Below are 24416 nucleotides of genomic sequence, written 5' to 3'. Positions count from 1 at the left end.
ATTTTTAAAATTATAGAAATTAAAAAAGCCCTTTCCAAAGAATTAGTCCATTTTCATGTTCGATTTCTCTAATTTTTGTTTCATGAATCTTAAAATTGATATGAGATTACTCAAGATCAATGCTTTTCAATCGAAATATTTGAAGGGGTCACGTTAAACATGTGCTGCAAAAAATGGGTTTCTCCAACCCAAAAACTTGACCAAATTTGTTCTCTTTCATTCTTGATCGGAATGAAACAACTTTTTACTGTGTTGCTTGTATGGGAGAGGCGACTTGAATCCCTCCACCAAGTCCAGAGAACTAGACTTAAAACATATTCAAAACAAATTGGGTTTTAAAACCTGCGACAAGAAAAATGTTTGATTCTCACACATGCTTCAACGAATCATTTTATTTTCAAATACATTGATCCAAACACATAAGTTGAAAAAACTCCTTAATCAGTTTTAACATTCATAGAAAAAAAATGAGAAAAATAAAACATGAAAATAGACTAGTTCTTTGCGAAGGAACTTTTTTCTTTTTAAAATAATTAAACTAGCAACTAAAAACTACCATTATATTAATTATGCATATATGCAAAAACATGTCTAAACTAGTAAGTATTATTTTGTGCATTTTTTAACTGTCATTACGTTAAAAAAATTAATGACGTTAATTCTAAACTAAACTAACAGAAGGACCAGACTAATCCAAATTTAAAACATAAAAAAACTAAATTGAATTTGTTAAAAATAAGACACCAAACTAAATATAAAATATAAGATAAAAAATTAAATATATTATTTAGCCTATTATTTATTACATTTATTTTCTTCAAAGATTAGGTATCAAATTATTTTTCCCTATGCAACATCTGGCCGGCATTAATAATATAAAACATTTTCTTAATATTATAAAACAATTAAAAGATTAAATATCTTTAACATTTTACTAATATTATGAAATTTAACTTTACTTTATAATATAAAAATATTTGTACATTTAATACTGTCTTATTTTATATTTTCATTTTCCTAAAGTTTTAATTAAGATAATTTTCTATAGAGTCTTGTTAAGCATGTCCTTAGGACATTAATTGAGAAATTAAAAAAATTATTCTGAAAATCATAAAAGAATGTAAAAAAAATATCATATAATTTTGTGAATCTCAATAAAAATATATATTTTTATTTCATTAACCAATAGCCCAAACACACTTATTAGCATTTCCTTTTTTATATTTTACATTTAAGGCTTCTTCCAAAATCATTAAATGCATGTATTATTTCATATTTTCTTATTCCTTAAGTTTTCTCCTTCCTAAAACATTAATATATGATAATTAATTTTTAACGTCCCATAAAAAATTAACTTAAGAAAAAAGTAAACTGAAAAATAAAAAAGTGCTTGGAGATAATATATATATATATATATATATATATATATATATATATATATATATATATAATCATGCATTCATTTAAGAGTTTGGTATATCTTCATCAAACAATTAAGAAGTTTGACTCAGTTAATTAAACAATAACGTACATGAGTTATGATAAATTTTTAATACTTGAGTTTGGGTTTGAGTTTAATTTTTATGAATAAAAAAATCTTTATCAAATATTTTTTTAATACTAAAAAAAGATAAATAAGTAAATATATTAGTAATATGATAAATTTGCCTTATTTTAATAAGATAAAGTTTTGCTTCTCAGTTTAAAAATTTGACCTTACATTATAATTTCTTTTGTTAAGTTAAAAACAATTAGGGATTGATAATGATAGTGTGGAACACATAAAATATTAACATGCTACCATTACTATTTGTGCATAATAATTTTTGTGAATTATGAACGAATTTTATTTTTTTCATATTAGGTTTAAATATATATTTTTCCTATAATTTTATATTTTTTATTTTTATTTTGGTAATTTTTTTGTTTTAGTACTTATAAAATATATTTATTTTATATTTTATCTTTTAAGGTACTTTAGATAAGGTTTTAAACAATAAAAAAATATTATCTAAAGCACTAAAACAAATATTTTTTACATAGACTAAAACAAAAATAAATTAAAAAAATAAAAAATACTAAATTATAAAAAAATATTTAAACCTTATTATCTCAAGAAATGCCACTGATTAAATAATAAATAAATAAATAAAATAAACTGTGAATATGAAACGTGTCACACATGTTGAACACTGAGTAGTGTGTAATGGATCCATGGTCAATAGACCCAAAGCAAAAAGTTACTCCTTCAACTATACATGTACCACGCTCAGAACTACACTAGTTGTAAATTTTACATTCTGCTAACTGCTAAGTATATTTTTTTTATTTGTAAAACTAAACTTAAGTATAATTTTTTTTTATAGCAATTCATCTACACTATTCAATTATTTAAACTAAGTTTCTTTAATCGCCTCTATTTTTATCTAGTTTCTTTAATCACCTTAGCATGTATCTTTTCTTTATTCCGTAACAAATAAATATAAGAGAGTTTACATTAATTCACAAACATTAAACCAAAGCATGTCTATTAATTAATTACAACATTAATCTCATTCAAAAAATAATTAATAATTTTTCTTATGTCCAAATTCAAAATTCAAGCCAACTCAATGCATTTAATGAATTATTTATTAGGTATAATAAATTCTATCATTTCTTTTTTGTGAAAACGTTCATCCACCTCTTGAGAAAAATATAAAATATATAGAAAAACGGTCAATTGCTTCCACAAGTCAAACAGAAATTAAAGATTTCGAATCACACAAGTTATGTTCTTTCAATTTTATTTTCTTTTCTCTCTCCACATCTGGTATCTCTTTCTGTCTCTCTCTTAGTCAGAGACACATCCATCACTCTGCATGTCTTGTTGTATCTATAAATTAAATTCCTTACATCATGCCTTGCCACAGTGATTCACTCTAAGAGCTGAGACAACAAGTCCCTTCCCTTCTCTTCTTCTTCTTCTCCAAAGGCAAAGGTCTTTGAGATGGAAGTCTTAAACCCGATTGAAGGCAAGACCTACAAGCTCCCAGTTGGATACAGATTTGATCCAAGTGATGAAATTCTTGCTGGTTACTATCTCAGGAAGAGGATCATGGCCCAACCATCCCCTAATGACCTCATTCAAGACTGTGATGTTTACCAAACAGTGCCTTGGGAGCTGCCAGGAGGTTGGTCTAGAACACAAACACAAATCCTTTCTTTCCATTTGCTTTAAAAAAAGTTATGCTTTTTTTTAACCATCTGACTCTCTAGTGGGACTCGTATAAATACTTTTTGGTCTTTTGGATCGATTATAAAATTAATAACTGAAGTTTAGCTATATTTAAAATTTTGTTGATAATACACTTGAATTTGTGTGAAATGACTTATAGTCGATTTTCATAAAATATATCCTTAAAAAGAAATGGTGAGTCTCAAGTGTCACTAAGTCATCCGAGTAATTATGATGATTGTTAATAAAAGACAATTATTCTTCTTTAAAGATCTGTTTTGCCGGAATCAACCAAGCCCTTCCTACAAATTCAAAATTCAAAGTGTTTTGTTAACCTAGTCATTTATTGGTTTTTTATGGTTCTTTTGTCAGTAAACAATGTGTCTTGCCTTAAAAAAAATCCAATTTTTCCATGCCCCATGAATGAACAAACGGTTGGATATAAAAAATGGTGTGTTTTTGGTCGAGTTTAATCTGTGTTTGTTTTCCTAATTGTGTTTTCTTTATAGGTGGTAGTAAGAATTTGAATTGGCAGAGGTTTTTCTTCCATGATTTGAGGACCCGTGTGTTCGAAAACCTCAACAAGAGAGAAGCCGGGAACGGTCAATGGAGAACAATAGAGAAAGCTCAAGATTTTGAGCTCTCTAAAGAACAGGTTGTTGCAAGAAAGAACGTTTTGGCTTTCTGGGAAGCCAAGGGCAATGGTTTTGCCAAATCGAATTGGGTGATGCATGAATTTCGCCTCGTCTCGAAATCGCATCCTTCCATGGTAAACAATACAACAATATCCATTATCATTGTTACTAAAAACTATAAACATGCATTCCCTCTTTTTATCATCTAATTTTTACTTTTTCTTTTCTTTTACTACCTTTCTCTCCCTCCCTTTTTTTTACCTCAAAAAGGGGTGAGAACATTTATAAATTGTAATGACACTTTATCAAAATAAATTCTTCTTTTTCACCTCAAAATGGGATGGACATTTATCATGACTCTTATCAAAATTGAGCACATTTAAAGTAATGTCTTATATTTCAATTAAGCTTATGAGTAGTATATATGGTGCCAACTTGCATTTGGTTTTTGAGTCTTGTGTGTCTGATCATGACTGAATTTTGAACTCTAATGTAGGTGTCAGCTATGGCTGTGTATCGCATATTCAAGACGAAGAAGGAAGGAAGAAAGGGAAAGAAGGCAAAAAGGTCTGAAGGGGAGACCTCTAGCAGCAGCAGCAGTGAGGAAGAAGCTATGGATGAGACACCCATTGTCATTGATTTCACAATGGAGAATGGCACTGTGACTGGTCCTCCCTCTCCTGCTACCAGTGAAGCTTCCTAATTAGTTAGATTACAAGTTGCTCAAAACCTTCAATAGTGTAAGAAATTAATTGTGAAGCCCCGTAGGCAGTAAAAAAAAAATCTTTATATATCCTTCTAGTCATGATCTGTGTATATGGAAGTTTGTTTTGTGTATGGGCTCATAAATTTTCTAATAAGAAGCAACTGTTTATTATTCATTAATTAGTACTACTCTTCTTCACTAACGTGCTTCATTTTATGGAATAATTACTTATTTGGTACTTGTACAAACTGTACTTTTTAAGTTCCACCCTTAAAAATCTTCCCTATATTATAGAGACTGAAATTGATGATTTTTTTTAAGTAAGACTAAAAAATAAAATTTTAATAATTATAAGGATTAAATGAGTAATGTTTTCTTATTTTATTTTATTTTGTTATGTCAAATTGAGAATAGTTATCATGAAGGGGGAAAATGAAAATTCCTATTCCGAATAACGTTGACCGTTGCTTAGAATTATCAAAAGGAAAATGATTTTTTTGAGTCAAAAATACGATCCAGAGTATGGTAACAATAATCCAAAGAATACATACAAAAGGGGGGCATCCAAAGAAAGTGGCTAGAGAAGAGGTTCTTTATTATCTAATCATAACCTTTATGAAAAAATAAGCTATACCCTATGGGTCGTATAAGCATACAAGCCTCGCAATAAGGATGGTAGTGCCTAAGTTTTTGAGGCATCAGCACATGGATTTGATTCGCATCCTTCTTTCCATAGAACTCAATACTCCATTTATGAAATTCTTCCTTTCACGTTAAGGAGCAAAAGATTATTATTCTTCTTGGTGAAAGTGAGGATATAAGGAAAATAGATATTTGAACATCTTCGAGTATATATGGTTCAAGGAATAAAACTGGATTTTTATTGTGAAATCTATATCAAATGTGTCTTTTTGACAATAAATTTTTCTTCTAATAAGAAGCAAGCAAAGCGGATTTTGTTTTAATAGTTTACTCAAAAGGCATGTTAGTTATAATGATTGATAGCCACTTTAGTCTTCTAAAAATTAATAAATAAAAAACTATGGATGTATGTTAATCTCTTCGCTTATAATTTTTTCCTTGATGCATTGTCATTTTAAAAAAAAAATATTCGACATGATAAGAATAATTGAATTATAAAACTTGGCGTTGGTCGAGTTAGTGAAGTGAACAAGGCACAAAAGGGAAAACTTGGTGTTGGTCAAGTAGGTGAAGGGGTGAAGGCACAAAATATTCTTTTATGATTCTCCCGCAAGCTCACATAACGCAACCCCTCGCATTGAGAATAAGATTCTTGTCAATAATGCCCACGCTGTTGACGATTTATAAAATTATTTTTGCGGTTGTTGAAACCATCAATTACAACAATCGTAGTTATATAGATCTATACACTTACTACCAAAATATAATAGTAACATACATAATTTAGATATGAGAATATTACAAATAGACCAAAACCCGGAAATCCCATCACCCTCTTTCAAATTGAATCCCATTCCCCCTACAAGTGGTGCTGGACCGCATTAGTTTATTTTATTTCATTTTAAATTTCAAATGGTTCTCAGCAAATCAATTCTTATGTATTAAGAAAATTATATAAATGATGTATATAACGAGATATAAGATGAATTGAATGATTAATGAAAAAAGAGAAGGAACAAAAAGATCGTTAATCTGATTCTCTTGCTAACAAAAAAAACTAACCATTAACATTTGTCGATAAAAATAAATAAATAAATGAGGAACATAATACTAATTTGTTCAAATATTTTAGTAGTAAGAAAAACACACTAATAACACAATCTTTATTATCAACCCAAATTTATCAAACATCATAAAATTCCAAAAACCTCACTTTTTATTTATTGAACTTTTCTCATTATTTTATAATGAGTAAAATATGTTCTCAACCCTTGTGCTTTTAGTGAAACTTGATTTTAATCCCAAAACTTAAAAAAAAAAAAAAAAAACAGTGATTTTCGTCACTCCTCACAGGGAAAACCATTTGTGATGAGTAACAAGAATCACTTGGTTTTCTGAAATTCAAAGACCAAATTGATGGAAGCTACATGCGAAGAAGACTGTAGGTTTATCCATGATATGTACATTTCATTAGTAAAGTAGGGATACTTTGTACATGGTATTAAGACATTGGATTCAACAAGCATGTGAGGTATCTCTCAACGTGAACCTAATGGGTAAAGAAAAAAAAAAAAAGAGGCAAGTTCAAAAGCAACTGAGGTGAGAACTGCCGACCAAAGTTTCTTGCAGCCATGGTAGTAGAATCTTTGATATAGGGGATTTTTGTGCATCACTAGTAAAATTCCTCACGTCACTGACATCATGCACAGTAATGTGAGGTTGCGTAGTATTTGCTGACTTTCCGGGCCAAAATTGTCAAATGAAGCAGACCTACACACTGGACCATATCCACTAAAGTTTCTTTACTATCATAGTCAAGATTTGATGAACGCGAAAAAATTGGGAGGTTGCTGATAACGACGTTCTAAATCTTTTTACCATTCTAAATTTTGTTTAGTCATGCACACAATTTCACACTAGAGTCTAGAATCAGTGGAAGATTTTGTGTACATAGAAGTTTTATTATTATAAAGTTTATTTTGTAAAGGGTCATTGGAGAATGACTCTCCCGCCAAAGTTTTTTGTATAGTGAAGAATGAAGATAGCGTTGAATCATAGCTATTATTGCAATATAGCATCAAATCCACTTCCTAAGATGTTTCTGTACTTGTGCAGCTTTAACATTTAATGGAGCTGCCAAACATGTAGTTATTGTAATGCTATTCATAACAACAGTGTTTTTTAAATATGATACCAAAACTAATAAAATGCATTTTGACTTCTATCGTTAAAATTTTCCACGAGTGATTCACAATGTGACACTTAACAACGTAGCACCAATCTAGCTAAACAAGAACCAAGGCATGCAGCACATGTTCACTAACATGCTATATGGCAACATAAAAAATAACAAAATAAAAAATAAAAAACTTGAGCAAGAAAACTTAAGTTATAAAAATCCAATGACCAAGAAAGGAGCCGAATGCAGGGCTTCTTTTTGAGTTGTGAAGTAAATGAATAAACAACCAGGTTAAATTCTGACATTGTACCCTAGAGTCCGATGCATAGCATCACATTTCGAAAGTGAGCCCAAAATTTCATTTTCAACAACCGTCATAAATTCTGAACACAAGCTTTCATAACAACAACATTCAATAAACCAATACAATCAAGATTGATTAGAAGAATGAAGTAGGAAGAGTTAATAAAGAGAAAAAAATTATTTATTATCTTTACCTACTTATAACACATCTTCCACATAAAACGGACCTTACATGTTCAGTCTTATGATAACCTACCATCCACTTTTAGTATGCCAGCAGTTCCATAAGTCATAGAGATACTGATTTCTGAACACAGTTAGTTGATCTTAGGATACCCAGATAATTAACTCCACTCCACCACTAAGAATAACCCAACTCTTTATGTAAAGAACGCAAACAATTCCATCATTTTGTATTGTACACCATCATATTTTAAATATTTTTTATGTGCATTGGAGTGACTGTGTGAGAACTAAGGAAAACGGAAAGAAGTAAATGTTATGGAAAAGAGTGGGAATAGTAACTAAATTTTAAAACAGCAAACTTGAAGAATGGATAGAGTTGAAACTGGTATACAAATAATGTAGGTGGAATGAAAAGATTTAACCTAAGATAAAATGAGGAGGCATATATATGTGTTGTAGATAAATACATGTAGTGCTACAATGCCAATAGAAATAAAAATAAAGCAGTATATTTTCTGATTGCCTGTTTATAAGAATGAAGTACATTTAGATAGGAGGATTTATTCCATTGAGTGATTTCTACCAAAATCCCCAAAAGAAGGAGATGGGAATCCAATAAACAGGAAGGGGAGGAGGGTAAGATATGAAAACTTACTGTTTAATACAGATCTTAACGAGGTAATGTTTCACCTACTTTGGTACTCTTACTGAGCTAGGTTAATTTCCAACCAAGAGGGAGTAAAGTGAATGCTCTTACTGCAACCAGCATCAGCGCATCAATGCCAAAACACCAATCTTTGTTATACTCTTCACTAGTTAGAAAACTGGTCAACAATTTCAAAGGACAAAAATATTAATGCATAAGATTCATTTCTTACTTGTTTATATTTATTGGATTCCAAACATTATTAGACAATTATTAAGGATATATTGTTCTGAACAAAATTAAGAATATCAAGAATCAAATAATTAAACAATAAGTACAAGAAACATAGAACTAGAGATAGAGACTATAATAAGAAGATATAAAGTAACAATACAAGTGAATTTATATCCTCACGACCTCACCGGTTTTCTGAAAATGAAGAACATATTAAATCTTAAAAAAATAAGTTATTTCAATGTTTTGATTTGATAGACAAAATGAAATGGATGTTAGACCATATTAAACTCGATTATAACTTGTACTATTGATGCACTAACTCTCTTTGCAGTTAAGCAAGGCCAAGATACATAGCTGTTGCCTGTCCTTATTATGTTCAGCCATTGATCACCACCAAAATCTGTACCATTCCCATCTTTATCATCACTACCCTACCACCATCACTCAACACACTTTGTAAAGACCATCATCACTACTGCAAAGATCCTTACCACATCTCTACCGGCTTTTTGGTAGAAGGCTTAATATCTTTGACATTTCTCCACTCGAAATCAGAAATGCATTTCAGGCTTTCATTGTACAAAGTTGTGAATAGGTAGCATCACTCATAAATAACACCAAAATCAAAGAATACAAATTTTGTTTCTAAATTAATAGCTTTCTTTCCAATTTCCTGGATCATTGTGCCTAGGTAATGAGGGATTAAGAACTTCACTTGCTACGATATGTCAACTGATAGATTAGAATAGTGAAGATAACCTATCTAATTTCATTGAATTATCCTTCCTTTTTTAGAAAAATTTAATTATAGTAAAATACTATGTATCAAATTCATCATCATTCACGAAACTTTTTTTTTTATTTCCCGTTTTCATCTCAAAATTAAATCTAGTAAACTATCCTGAGAAGAGGTAAAAGGTAAATTTAAATTTCTGCCAATACAAGGAAGGCCATCAATTTTGTGTAGTGGCTAAGGAGATTAATTTCTTAAATAATACAACAACATATTTTGATTGAGAAAAGAGTAGAAGAACTAGCATAAAGAGGATATATAACATATACAAAACATAAAAATAAATAATGCAGCATGAGTTAATGTTATCTTTACACCTGAAAAGGAAGAAGAAAGACAGAGAGATAAGAAACAGTCACAATAGTTTACTTTTGTTACCAAACTCAACATTAAGCTGTCCAATGCAGTGCTAAATAGTCAACATAGCAAGCTAGGAAATGCACATTATCATGGTAAGTTATCAAATTGAAATTTAAGTAATTCTTCTTTAACCATGCATGAAATGGTAAGAATATACAGCTTGTAACTACATCATTCAGCTTACTCTTATTAGCTTTATTAGTTCACTTTGGATAAACAATCAGTTTTTGTCACTTTTTTGAGATGGCTACTGATAAAAAAACGATTACTTCTCAAAAATAAGAGGTAGCTTAACATGCCCTAATTGCATAACCAACCAAGCTACCATACAATTCTATTAAGCTGTAAATTTTTTTCTAAGATTTACCAATCTCACAACTACTATAATTTACACAAAAAATTAAGTAACTTCACTAGTAATGCTGAATCTGAATACGGGTGTTATTCACAACTAGCTGTCACATTGAGCAGGAGAGGTGCTATTCCGGCCTCATGCAGTTGCCTCATATTTTCTTCTAAAGATCAAGCAGCTGATCTTTTCACTAAGGCTCTGTTACCTGCTCCTTTCAGCATGGTTGATCTTCACCAAACTATCCGCTTGAGAGGAGGTAATACGCGTGTTATTCACAGCTAGTTCTGCACGTGGTGTTTATTTTTTCACAGCCATGTGGTCCCATGGAGTTACAGCAGCACTGCTTTTTCCCATTTGCACCTTTATTCTTGCATAACTCTTGTATTCACATCAGTAAAAATCAATGAGAATGATCAATTCATTATTAAACTAATTTCCTCTCATGAAGCACATCCATTGGTGTCCCATGCTGCCTAAGGGAAAGGGAAGCACTCTGTTCAGACTTCAGACTACAAAGCTATTTAAATTTTAGGCATCAAATAAAGGTCAATGATATATCTTCTATAACTTCTTGTATTGGGCATAAAAAAAAATTAAATATCATAGGCTTTGTTTCAACCCAAAACCAGAAATCTAAGTTGTTTTGGAGAATAAGATATTGTTCAATTTACACTCTTTCATGTACTGAATCCAGTTGACAGCATCAAGCTTTTGAAGTTATACTTGTACCTACTAAATTGTTGCATCTTGCTACCAACATTTTCCAGGTATGACAATGAAAGCAAAATAATAATTTCAAAGCTATCTTCGGAAACATGGATTAGGTGGATAAAAAACCAAGTTAACTAAGCATTTATTCTTCATCAATTAGTGTTTCTTATAAAATATTGCTTCCTCTAGATAAAAGGGTTAAAAGAAAGGTGGAGGGAAGAAACTATAGCTTTTACAATCATCGTGCTCATATACTTAATATATTTTTTTACCATGGCAAAGGCATAAGTAACTTATATAAACGGATAAACCAACATAACTTTGACACTTCCGCTCAGACTTTTCATTTTGCTAGATCTTTCAAGGATATTTTTTAAAAAAAAAATATTTTATTTCTTTTGTTGGACGGCAGGTGAATAGAGCAACCCCCTCATTCCAACATGTGCCAAAATTCCACATCTTTTTGTATTTTCATTTTCAATCTCTATCCTAATAACAACTAGGATAACTTAATGACACAATTATCAAAGAGTGAAGAAAAATGGGCAAACTACAAAATTCAACATCAACAACACGCAGACAACTAGCTCAAGTTGTTCACCACCAAATACTAGTTCTAGAATGCAAAGCTTCAAAGGCACAAAGACTAAAAAGAACAGCTACCAAAATTGAAAATGACAAAAACCCATTTTTAAAACTATAAACAAAAATCAAAACTTTTTTGGTGGGTCTGATTTGTTTTGACCAAAAGTTGTCATCTTTGGCAATCACTGGAGACGGAGAAGAGAAGGGTTACCAAACAAAGGATTAAGAAGTCGTTTGTCGGCATTGACTGCGAAAATTGGGTTTGCTTCAAAGTGCAGTTTGGAAGTGAACAAAGTTTTGAGCTGAAACGTGTGTGTGATCCATCAGCATCATCGCTATTTGTCTCCCTTAAGTGTCAGTTCCATCACCATCACGCCATAACATAACCAACCCCAAGGACTCTCGCCATCTCTGACCATCATGAGAAAAATTAATTTTTCAATGAGTATTAACTGTGATATAATGCCTGTTTTATTTTAGTACTATTATCTATAACTATTCTTTCAATTAATTTACACTCTATAGAAAAATTAATTTAATTAATCAAATTAAATATATTAATTATTTTAAAATTATTATTGTATTATCTTAATGTTCACTTAATTACTTTTCACTTAATTACTTTTTATTAATTTTTGTAAAAAGAATAATTATTTAAAAATAATAATAATTAATGCATCTAAAAATTAAACAAATTATCTTATAAAAAAGATAAATAAATTTTTTTAAAAATATATTATAGCTAGGAATTGGAAGGACAACTGTAAAAAAATTTCTAAAAATTAATTAATTATTATTAGGCTTAATTATATTTTTAATCTTTTTGGTAAATCTATTTTTATTTTCAAATTGAGAAAAAAAACATTTCATTACGTTATTTTAAATTTTTAGGAAATTTTTCTATTAATTACATTCTTAAAATCTATTAAATTAGAATGAATTATGTAAGTCACAAAATGCTAGTTGCCAAGATCCCGTAAAAAAGAAATTGCTTTCAGATCGTTGGAAAGTAAAAAAAGAATGCTGTGTTGTGACAAAAGTCATACATTAAAAAGAAATTAACTGATTTACGGTGTAACTTGATATTCGTATTATAAGTATAATAATTAATAATCTTTAAAATAATAGATTATAGAAGGAAAGTATTATTAAAAATGATATTTAAATATGTTATCTAAGAAGAAAAGAATATAATTATCTCTAAAATATAAAAGAAAATAGAATAATTATATCAAAAGATGAAGCAATGACATAATCTCTATAATAATAACTATAAAATGAGAATAAAATATTTTTATCTAAAAATAAGAAAAACAAATGACATTTAGACATCACTATTGTTATCTGTTTTTAAAATATAAATAATTACTTTAATGTTAACATGTTATATATTATTATATACATTAAAATTTAAAAAATTCAGGGGACCAAGGCCTTGACTCCCACCCATCAACATTTGCTCGAGTTAACTGTTAAATGTTATGTCGTGACTTCTGTTAATGTCATCGAGTTTTACATATTAAAAATATATTTTTTGAAATTTGAAACAATAATTTTTTATATTTTCGGATCAATTTTTACTCGCATCAACAATGATGTGATCATTTTTTTCATATGGATCACCAAAGAAATCATCAAGGTCTAGGTGAGTAGCATCCATATGGTTATAATTAGAATCATCTTCATATTTAAAATGTGATTTTATCTTTTTTCTCATTATTTTTAAGTGATTTTTGGTAAAGTTCAAACAAGATACTATGGTGGACCACAAGTACTACCAAATATTTTCAGCACACTGATATGGTGAACCACAAGATGCTATGGTCTTTATCACCACACTGATCGCATATATTTTCTTCTTGTTTGCTATTCTTTCCACCTTTTTTCTTTTCATTTTTTCCCATTATTTTGTCCCCTTCCGATGTGAAAAAATATTCTTAAAAATTTCTCTATGATCATGCCCATCACATATATAACAATTAGGAGTAGAAATAGGCTAGACCGGCCTATAGGGGCCTACGACCTGACCTACATAAAGTCTGGCTTGGCCTGACTTATTTAATTAAAAGGCTAGGCTCAGATTTTTTTAAAAGCCTGTTAAATTAAATAGATCAGGCTTAGGTTTATTAAAAAACTTTATAAGCCTGATAGGTCGGCCTATATATATATATATATATATATATATATATATAGTTTTTTTAAAAATTAGCAGATTTCATCCCTATAATTAAATAAAATTTTAATTACAAGATGTGAGTCAGGTGTTCCTTTAACAGTTTTTTTTTCTATTTCTATTAGGTTTCCTTTTCCTTTTATTATGTTCGTGTATTCTAGAGCAAATAAAAATCATATCCTATCATATCCTATTACATTCCTATACAAAAATCATATCCTTTTTCTATTAGGTTTCCTTTTTTTTTTTAACTTTCCTATTATGTTCCTAACCAAACAAAAATCATATCCTATCATATCCTATTAAGTTCCTATACAAAAATAATATCCTTTTTCTATCATGTTTCCTTTTTTTCCTATTACGTTCCTAACCAAACAAATCAAGCTTTTTGATAAAGGTAATTAACATTCTATGTTTAGCCTATTATAGAAGGTGTGTTATTTATTTATTTTTTGGTAAAAACAACGAGGAATATTAAAAATTTAATGTGAAGAATACTTTTAAATAGGCTACCAGGTAGGCTAGGCTTTTAAAAAGGTCAAGCTGAGCCAAAATAAAAGCCTTTGATAGACTATAGGCTATGCTCAGGTCTCAAAAATTAATCGTAGGCTAGACTCAAGCCTTTTAAAGCCTGGTCTGACCTGACCTATTCCCACTCCTAATAAGAATCATATGCTATTGCATTCACTTATGAAAATAGAGCAAAACCAATTGGACGGATGACATTGTTTTTTATCAAAAGCTCATTGTTTTACTCAATCACAATGAAGTGTGAAATTAATTAGAATATTTCTAAAACTCTTTTTCTTGGTATTGCTATTGCAAAAGCAAATTAGTTGCATGAAAATTGGACAATTTTTCTAACATATCCTCATCATTATTTTTTCTCCAAAAAAATACAATTGAGAAGTGATTTTGAACATTGTAGAATTATATTCACTTAAAGTTTTAAAATCCTGTAGTAAATGCATCCAATCATAACTAGCTTTTGGTAGAATCACAATTTTCTAGTGGTCATATTTTTTTAAACTATTCCAAAGGACAAGATGGTCTTTTAAAATAAGATATTCAACGTTTAACCCTTTATGGAGGTGGTATGGCGAAGAAAAATACAGCTTCAGTATTATCTTGGTTAGATGCTTTATTTCTTTCTTTAATGCCTTCTCCAAGACCCATTGCATTTAAATGTATTTCAACATCTAATATCTAAGATAAATAATTCTTTTCGGTAATGTCAAAAGCCACAAATTCAAGTTTTGCTAGATTCGACGTGTTGAATACTATATATAAAAAAAAGTTAACAATGAACAACATATTGTAAACATGTATCAATAATTATTGACATATAAAATCATTAATTAAAAAATCATACACATATGTATTACTAAAATGAGATACTTCAAAAATAATGTCTACAACCATTATTCTTTTGTCTCCATTGACATAAAACTTATTTGTTACTCGTCAAAATGACTTTATTAAGGAATAGACAATCTTCTATCAAATTAGGTTGGAAAAAACTTTTTTTCAACTAAGTGTCACGTTCAACAAAGACAATTTCAAATATTGCAAATGTAAATCAAAATGAATAACGGTAACATGATTACAAACACAAAGTATATTCACCAACCAATATTAGAAACATCTAAAAAGATAATTCACCAACCAATATTAGAATAACAAAATGAAGCATGTTCCTTTAAAACAAAATGAAACACATGATACAAAATGCGTAATTCACGTTAGTAGGTTCACCGATGGGTTATTCATTCATGGAGTAATTCCAACCAATATTTAAAAAGTATCACTGCATCATATATTCTCCAATACTCCAATTAATATGCATTGATAATTTCATGGTAAGCAAACAAATCAGTGGCATGTAAATAATTATTATGAAGGAACATCATGATTCATGAACAATATAGCGGTACTATGTTATCGATGTTTATTTGGAACAAAATATGCATATTTTATATACGAATAAAGCATGAATATTATAGTATAGTAATTGTAAAATTCCAATTGTAAGAATATTCAGTAGCGATAAAATATCAGAAAAGAAATAGAAGTAGAATCACATTGGCTCTCTGTGACAAAACTAATAAACACGCGTTCTTGAAGTTTGAATTGAAAAATATGAGTTTCAGTAGCAATAAAATATCATAAAAGAAATAGAAGTAGAATCAAATTGGCTCTTTGTGACAAAACTAAACACGCTTCTTGAAGTTTGAATTGGAAAATGAGTTTCGTGCTGATAATGTGTTATAAAAATATAAATTTGGAGTAGAGAATACAAAGAAGAAAGAACAAAAGAAATTAGAGTGAAATGATTTCCTTGTGTATTCTCACTAAAAGTGAATATGAAATAGGTACAAAATGCAACTTAAAGGATATATAACTCAAAAGTTACATTCATCCCAAAGGTTACAATTTATTTAAGACTATTAAGTAGAAATCAATAAAAAAGATAGAAAGCAAATTAATGAACATCCATCGTAATAATAATTATTCATAACATTATTATTATTATTATTATCATTATTATAAAAATCCAAGTTTGTGTTTGAAGAAAGTTAAGAATAAATGAATAATTTAATGTAATTTATTTAATTGAAAGTATTTTTAAAAGTCACTCTCAATAGAAAAATTATAAAAATATGAAATTTTTTTATAATAATTCTTATAATAAAATTATTTATTATAAAATAGAAAATGTCAAAAACTAATTTCATAAGTTTTAATTATAAATTCTAAAATTTGATTTGTGATAAAAAAAAAATCCTAGGTTTTTTACATAACGTATTAAACTTAACCTAGAAAAAACATATTAAATTTGTATTAGAAAGACTTCTAGTTTAAAAAGTAATCATATTCAAACACACAGTTATAGGCGAATTTAATTTGTACAAGGTAAAAAAAATGTTTTGAAATATTTTAGTAATATGCTATTAAATTAACTAATAAATTTAATGAAGAAATTATCAAACTAATTAAATGATATAGTAATATGACATTTCAGTATTTTAAAAGAAATAATTATATGCAAATAAATAATAACATATGAGTGAGTGAAATTATAAAAAACTTTTCACGTTAACTGCAAATTAAAATAGTTTTTTCAATAGTTTATTATTTACTTCTGCTAATTTAAAATTTTAAGACATTTCTTTTGTTAAAAACTAGTTGGTTGACATGTGCTCTCACACGGATCACTCTTTATTTATTTTTTATTGTACGGTTATCCTTAAGTATATACTGAAATGATTTGTAATATAACACAAATGATTAATACAATGCAATAAAATTTTATTGCGCTCACACAACATATAAAATTAGTGTCTGGTTCATTGACTTGAAAAAACACTCATATTTCTGACTTAGAAAAAATAATTTGTAATATAATGAGTTGAATTTTTCTTAATATTAAATAAAGCTTGTAAATATATAATTTATATGTAGAAATTTAAATGAAAAGCTACACTTCTAAAGTATAAAAATATTAAATATAAGAGTTCTTACATATGGGCCAAGTTTGGTTAAGTCTATTATCTAATCCAATCAAATTTTTATGAATTGAATTGGATTGAGTTTGTGTAGATTAGGTTGGATTAAATGGATTTGAACATTTAAAATTATTTTTAATATATTTTTTTCTTTTAAAACTTTGTATATATATAATGATTAAATGTATTTAAAAAAATCAAATTTTAACAATATTTGACTAATAAAATTAATAATTTTAAACTAATACAAATAAAATATTGTATTAGTATGAGAAAACATAAAAAAAAAAACAAGACATAGATAAAAATTAAGAAAGAAAAAAAAAGCATGGTCTTTTAATTTTGGCTGCTTGTTATTCTTCGGATCAATTAGGTCTTGTAATATGATCCTTTGCTTATAAAATGTTAAATGATCCTTTATTTTTTAAGGTGAGTTGAATTTTGTCCTATTTTTCTTCTATTTGCTCCAAAAAAAATTAAAAATACAAGTAAAATTGATTTTAAATGAGATCAAATTAAACTCATTTTAAAAAATAAAGTAATTAATTAAACATATTAAAATTAGAAAACATAATTGAACCATTTTAAAAAAACATGATATGATCTAACCTACAAATAATAAGAGTACCAAATTTGAATCTTTGTTGATCTCATAAATTAAATAAATTGAGGTTTTAATCTCAGTCATCAATTTTTTTTAATTATAATCTAAAAAATAAAATCAATTCTTTTCATTTTAAATTTTTTCTCATTTGAAATTGCTTAGACTATATATATACATATATAAGAGAGCAAATCTAAGAGTAAATTTAACGGCATAACGGGTATGGGTATAGTATTAAAGAGACAGGTTTTAAATTTTAATATCCATCTTCATTTTCGTCAGACTTTATCGTGTTTGAATATACCCACGAGTAACTTATTACACTCTTTTTATAATTTTACTTTACTAATATATGTTAAATAAATTATATATTAAGTTTTTAATTATATTTTAATTTAAACAACGTATAATGAATAACAAAGAAATTAAAGTTAAAAAAATTAAAAATTCAGTTATAGTTAAATGTATTTTTTTAGTTTTTTATTTAATTATTTAACTATTTAAGCTAATTAAATTATATTTTCAAAAAATATAATAATAAAATCTTTAATATATATTTGGGAAAAAATTATAGAAAAATATAATAATAACAAGTATAGATATAAATATGAGTATAATGGCATCTATTTTCATCCTCATTTCCACTTAAACAATTGGCATAATACTCATATTCCTATTGATATTTGGATGAAAATGAATATTTTTCATTAAAATGGGGCGGACTTTGAAAGATAGAGGGTTATTTAAAAAAGTCTTGCCTACTTATGGGAGGGGTTTGAATTGGATATATTCAGCAGAACACGATAGCACCCAAGAAAATCACTTATTCTCCCTGCCAGTGATATGAATATATTCAATTCTTCACTTTGCGTATAATGCATGGAGACACGAGTTTTATGGGATTTATAAACTCCTCATTTCTTTCTTAGAATTATTGTTAGTCTTGAAAACAAAATTTTAGGATTGGACATATTCAATTACTATTGTGTAAACACAAGCAAAGCCCACACCAGTACGTGCAGAGCACAAGAACTCCGTATGGGGAATGCAAAACCTTGATTGTAAATACTACGTGAACAAAAAATTTGTATGAGAAAACGTGAAACTATGAAAGGGAAATAACGAGGCATGTGAGTGTTTAAAATAGGGGTTTAATATCAGCCTTCCATTATTTTTAATTTTAATTATCCTCCTTATTATTTATTCTCGTTTATCATTATAAAGGTTTTTCTCATTTCATAATAAGTAAAGCATTTAAATTTATAAACATGCATAATATTTATTTAAATTTATGAGAATGTATGTTAATATTTAGTAATAAAATAATAATAACGGATTGGTTTTACATAAAATTGTAAAACAATAATATTATAATTATATATAAAGTCTATAAAAATTATAACAAAATATTTAATATGTTTTTATAATATATTGCGTGAAACATATTTATTATTACATCGTCAAAAGATATTTTGGAAAATTATTTTAATACTATTTTTTAATATTATAATAATTAGACTATACACATACATTGACTTGATTTAGAAAAAATATATTATACTATTCTTTTGTTTTATGTACTTTTAGAATAAGTGTTTTTTTGTGCAAAGTGTATTTGATCAATTTCATACATTTAAAATCAAATAATTTTTAATGAAAATTAAGTTTTGCTTAGGTGAATATTATATTTATTTTCTAAAATTATAAAAAATTTATTTTAGTTTTTAAAAAATTATGCAATAAATAATAATTATGAGAAATAATTTAATTTCTTAAATAATTAATTATAAAAAGAAAACAAAAGTGCTGCTAGCATTTCTCGACAACAATATATTTTCTAGATACACATTTTTTTTTTTGAATTCATGATACACACTTTCAAACTATGTTTAAATATAATTCACACACTACTCCCTTAAAATTAAAGTTGTATATTTAGTCCACTTGGTAATTCAAGCTAATCTATGGTGGATCAATAATTTTTTTATTGGGTTAATTAGGTCAAATTTAAAATGGTAGACTAGAATTTTGCTAACTCAACCTAACTCTTTGGTAGACTACGGGCCAAACCATGGTCCATGAATCACTTCCTTTTTTAAAGTATAAAAATTAAAAATTATAAAAAAAACAAACTTTTATATAAAATTTTCATAAATTATTTTTTAATCATTATAGCTTAAAATAAAAAGAGCAAATTACACGTACCTCCTCCATTGAGTACTTAGTACCTGTGGACTCCTTATTTAAAATTATATTTCTTTTGCCTCACTTAACCTAGAATCATCGGTGACAGTGTTAGTTTTTTTTTAATACTAAAATAACCCTTATTAATTTCGCCATGTACATAGAGTAATTTGAAACCCTAAACCCTCTTTGTTAGATTTGCAAAACTAGAACCATTAGCGAGCCTGTTGTGCGTATGATATGTGAAGGGAGGTTCAGAGGAGGCAACCTCCGAAAGTGGGTTGCACGCACAATGGTCGTCAATGGTGGTGGTTGTCGTCGTCCAAAAGTCGCATGGTAGTTATCGGTGGTGGTTATCGTCCAAACACTAGTTACGCAAAAGGTTCATCCAAACACTGATTATGTGCCCACTTATTTAAACTATACGATTTTCAATTTTTTAATTGAGTTTTTTTATTTTAATATTGTGAACACGGTTTTAGTTGGGGACCATTTTTGCTATAGGAATCATTGTGTGGTGTTGACACTACTATTTGTTTTGGGACCACTGCATGTGTGGGGACCATTTGGCGCTGTAGTGGTGTTTTATGGAACTTTTTTATTATTATTTGATTTGTTTGTTGTCGATATGTAAGAAACATCATGGATGAGTTTGGTATTTACTTTGGTCATGTACATCTGAATGAACAAGTGAATGAGGCTCTGAATGACACTATGATTGAGGATGTTCCTATAGACGAGGATGATATAGTTGTTAATGAAAATGACATTGTGAAGGTTAATGAAGTATATGTGAAGTGATAAAGATGTGACTTACCAGTAGTTAAGTGAAGATTCTTTATTGGAGATGTGCATTCAGATTCAGACATGGATAAAAAATTTTGAAGAAAGGGGATTGGATGGAAGAAAATAGTTTGAGTTGGATAATGATGGAAAAAATCCATTTTGAGAATGGGCAATTATTTCTAGATGTAAGCCATTTTCAACAAGTGCAAAAATAATAAACACACAACATGAAAAAATTAAACGCATATAAAGAAAAATTAAACACACATGGAGATGCTTACACACAAACTACAACCCGAAATGCTTCAACAAGAGCTTCTACCTTTAGTGTCTTCAACTTTTGCATTTTTAGAAATTGAGAACGGTGTTGGCTTTTAAGAGATTGCGTGAACAAGAAAAAGACAAAATTATTTTTAAATTACATTAAAGCAGCATGTGCAACGCAAATGAGTTCATAATCGAAAATCAAACTGTGACGATGAAAAGGGTGTCATTGTAACAGAGCTACAAAAGTTATGGTGTTTACTATAGGGGTTAATTTATAGAGGGGGTCTCGTGTAATAAGTGCCGAATAGAGGTAATGTGAGTGTAATCTACTCAAATAAAAATATAGAAATAATGTATTATATTTTATATTATATTATTATTTTAATAATAATATCAAATATAACAAGTTAAGTTAAATACTTAGAGAAAAAACTTTATTGTTCATAATAATTTTATCTAGCTCGAATAAAATTGTGTTAATGGAAGATAGTTTTGGTTTAGAAAAAAAAATAATAAGTTGTCTTTTTATACTATAAAATAATAAAATATAATATATTATAATCATAATGAAATTAAATTTTGTAACAATCACGTGTTAGAAGTAAATAAAAATAATAATAATAATAATAAAAAAAAAAAATATATATATATATATATAATAAATATACGTAGGATGTTAATCTTAAAATGAAACTAATAATACATGTAATATTAAATTTATGATTTATGATTTTATCAATCATAAAATATAAAACATAAAGCAGGCCAACAAAGTAATTCATCAAAAATCGGTTTGTCTCCAACCAATACAAATTTGAACTAGATTACACCGAGTCAAAATAAATTTGAAAAATATTTTCCATAACTCAACCCGACTCAAATATTATAATTAGGTTAAACCATCCAATCTGAAAATTAATATATTTATTGCTTTATTAGTCAATAATTCTATCATTAAATTAAAGTGTTTAACAACTACGTATTTATTTAACTTCTAATCAACAAAAAAAAAAGACTCTTGAGGCATCTTGCATGAGAGGTTCATATTAGAAAATAAAAATATCTTGTTGTTTTGTTTAAAAACATTTTTGTATAAAAGATTAAAAAATCTTAAAATCACATTAGAGACATAAAAAAGTTTTAGAAAATAAGATAGTTTACTAAGTATATCATATAAAATTTTAAATTTTATCATTAAAAATATAATAAATTTCATAATTCTATTTAATCATTGTTATAGATATAAGTAATATAAAGTTTTAAAAATACATTGTTTTTAAATTAAAAAATTCAATGTATAATTTTATGTGTGACTTCTTGAACACATGTCATGTTTCCTGTTTTACTATTTTAATTTCATCTAAAGTATTTTGTTTAGATAATTGAAAAAGAATAATTTAGACAATTTTGTAATGCAATATAGATTTTTTTCTCATTCTACCTTAAATTCCACAGGTAGAGGGTAATTGTCATTTGTCAACGACACATTAAACTTGTGGTTTTCTTTCGCTTCTCTTTTCTCAAAAAGTGTCATGCCAATTTGTTTGTTTGTTTGTTGATAGTTGGTTTCTCACATTTTTTCTTATTTTATCATTCTCTTTCATCGATTGCACTGTGTCATTACAATGTCATTGATTAAAAGATCAATGCAAATTGGGCCAAGAAGATTCTTAATGAATAACCACACAACAACCAAATAACAAGCTCAAACATTGTATTACAAGCTCTTGTAAAAACAAACTAAACACTATAACCATTGTTGCATCCCCATTCTCATCCCTCACCAACTAATCTCTTTCACATGTTTTTCCTTCTTTAAATATTGATTGTTACCATTATGATTGCATTAATTTAATTAAACCTTCTCACAACCTTTCTTTGTGGCATTGACTAATTAACCCTTCTTTGATATTTTTTACTCTATCATGGGTTGTGGCATCTCAACACCAGGCGTTGAAGATGCATCCTTTACTCAACATACAAAGGGTCGTCACCATGTTATTGTTTCACCTGTTGTAGACAAAAAGAAGGATTTTGAGAATGGTGACAAGGATGATGTGACATTGTTGCATAGGAACAACAATAATAATAAGGATGTTGTCATGGTAATGAAGCCATTGGGTGATGATGAAGGCAATGATGGGAGATCAAATCGGAAAAAGTTGAAAGACAAAAGTGTTGTGGAAACGAATAATATTAATAAGGAGGAAGAAAGGGTGTTTGGGAATGGACGAAAAGAAAAACATAATGGTGGTGATGATAAATATTGTGAAAATAATAATATTGAAGAGAAGCATGAGGATCATGATGATAACTTCATTGTTGGCCCAGGGTCACCGAGTTTTAGGGAATATTGTAATGACTATGATTATGGGGATCGAAGTTCTGTGGAAGATTCCAATGATTATGACTCTATGGAAAGCATCAAGAATGGCAGTGAGTGGCTTATCATTTATAAGTTTTGTGTTATTTAATTATTTCATCCATGCATTTTCAACATGCTTCATGTTGAGTAATGATTTTTGTTTTGATTATGAAACATTAATATCAATCACAATTGGCAATAATTTTTAGCTACAAGTGATTATTGGTATACGAATTAAATTACCAATGGATTTTGAAGGTTGCTTCTTTTATAGGTGAAGATTCATCAATCAATAAGAATAAGTCAAAGAATGAGAAAAGTATCAATTCAAAAAAGGTAATTCAGATGATGATAGTGCCCTAACTTGCTTGGTTTTCATTTATTTTGATATATAATGTTAAATCAATGTAGAATATTTATTTTCTTTGAGCATGAATTTAATTACCATAAAACGAGAGATTCAGTAGAAAAAGATAAAAGGTCACAACTATTAAAAAATGAATGTATTGAATCAACTTTATATTTATTATGTATGCATAAATTATATGAATCATTACATAAAGTAGTTGTATGTATAAATCCTATAGGCAATCAATTTGTTGTATTTATGATTAAATATTACCTATATGAAATGTTTAGAGGATTTCAAATTAACATTAATTTTTCATTTGATATAATGAACTTTGAATCTACATTGAAAGATTTTTGTCTTGTCATACCTTGTTCATTAAACTTTGTTTCGATTTCTTTTAACAGGACCTTGAGAAGAAAGAGAGAAGAGGACGAGGATTTAAGAATGTTATAAATAAGGGAAAGGTAAGAGGAAAGAGAAATCTTCTAAACTTCGCTTGCTACAATGCTAGTAGCGAGTCTCATGTTGAAGGTTCTTTCAACAAAATAGCTCCAAAAACTGCATGAGGGCATGAAACATCAAATACATTCTCCAACATAGTTACTGTAAATTGGTCAATCATTAGAC

At 28.0% G+C, this 24416-nt stretch overlaps 1 protein-coding gene and 1 long non-coding RNA gene across 2 annotated transcripts; one reads left to right on the top strand and one right to left on the bottom strand.

The window, feature by feature from the left end:
- The first annotated feature begins 2840 nt into the window (after nucleotides 1-2840).
- LOC114389591 (NAC domain-containing protein 83-like) lies at nucleotides 2841-4740 on the top strand. The gene is made up of 3 exons (XM_028350292.1): nucleotides 2841-3173; nucleotides 3727-3986; nucleotides 4349-4740. The coding sequence occupies exons 1-3, from the start codon at nucleotides 2990-2992 to the stop codon at nucleotides 4553-4555; spliced, it is 651 nt and encodes a 216-aa protein (XP_028206093.1). The 5' UTR covers nucleotides 2841-2989; the 3' UTR covers nucleotides 4556-4740.
- Nucleotides 4741-8355: 3615 nt separating this feature from the next.
- On the bottom strand, nucleotides 8356-11992 carry LOC114390182. The gene is made up of 2 exons (XR_003661837.1): nucleotides 11764-11992; nucleotides 8356-10729 (listed from the first exon to the last, which is right to left on the bottom strand). It is a non-coding gene; the product is annotated as an uncharacterized LOC114390182 (long non-coding RNA).
- Between the last annotated feature and the right edge of the window lie 12424 nt (nucleotides 11993-24416).

This window comes from Glycine soja, chromosome 16 (genome assembly GCF_004193775.1).
Source record: "Glycine soja cultivar W05 chromosome 16, ASM419377v2, whole genome shotgun sequence".
In the NCBI taxonomy this organism is placed as follows: Eukaryota; Viridiplantae; Streptophyta; class Magnoliopsida; order Fabales; family Fabaceae; genus Glycine; species Glycine soja.
Note: the sequence above shows the minus strand (reverse complement) of the source record. Positions and strands in the feature narration are given on the sequence as shown.

What these genes read in the sequence shown, in the direction of transcription:
- LOC114389591 (XM_028350292.1), top strand. Translation starts at nt 2,990, where the DNA reads ATGGAAGTCTTAAACCCGATTGAAGGCAAGACCTACAAGCTCCCAGTT. An exon ending in GCCTTGGGAGCTGCCAGGAG is followed by an intron (nt 3,174 to 3,726) that starts GTTGGTCTAGAA and finishes TTTTCTTTATAG; the next exon opens with GTGGTAGTAAGAATTTGAAT. An exon ending in CGAAATCGCATCCTTCCATG is followed by an intron (nt 3,987 to 4,348) that starts GTAAACAATACA and finishes ACTCTAATGTAG; the next exon opens with GTGTCAGCTATGGCTGTGTA.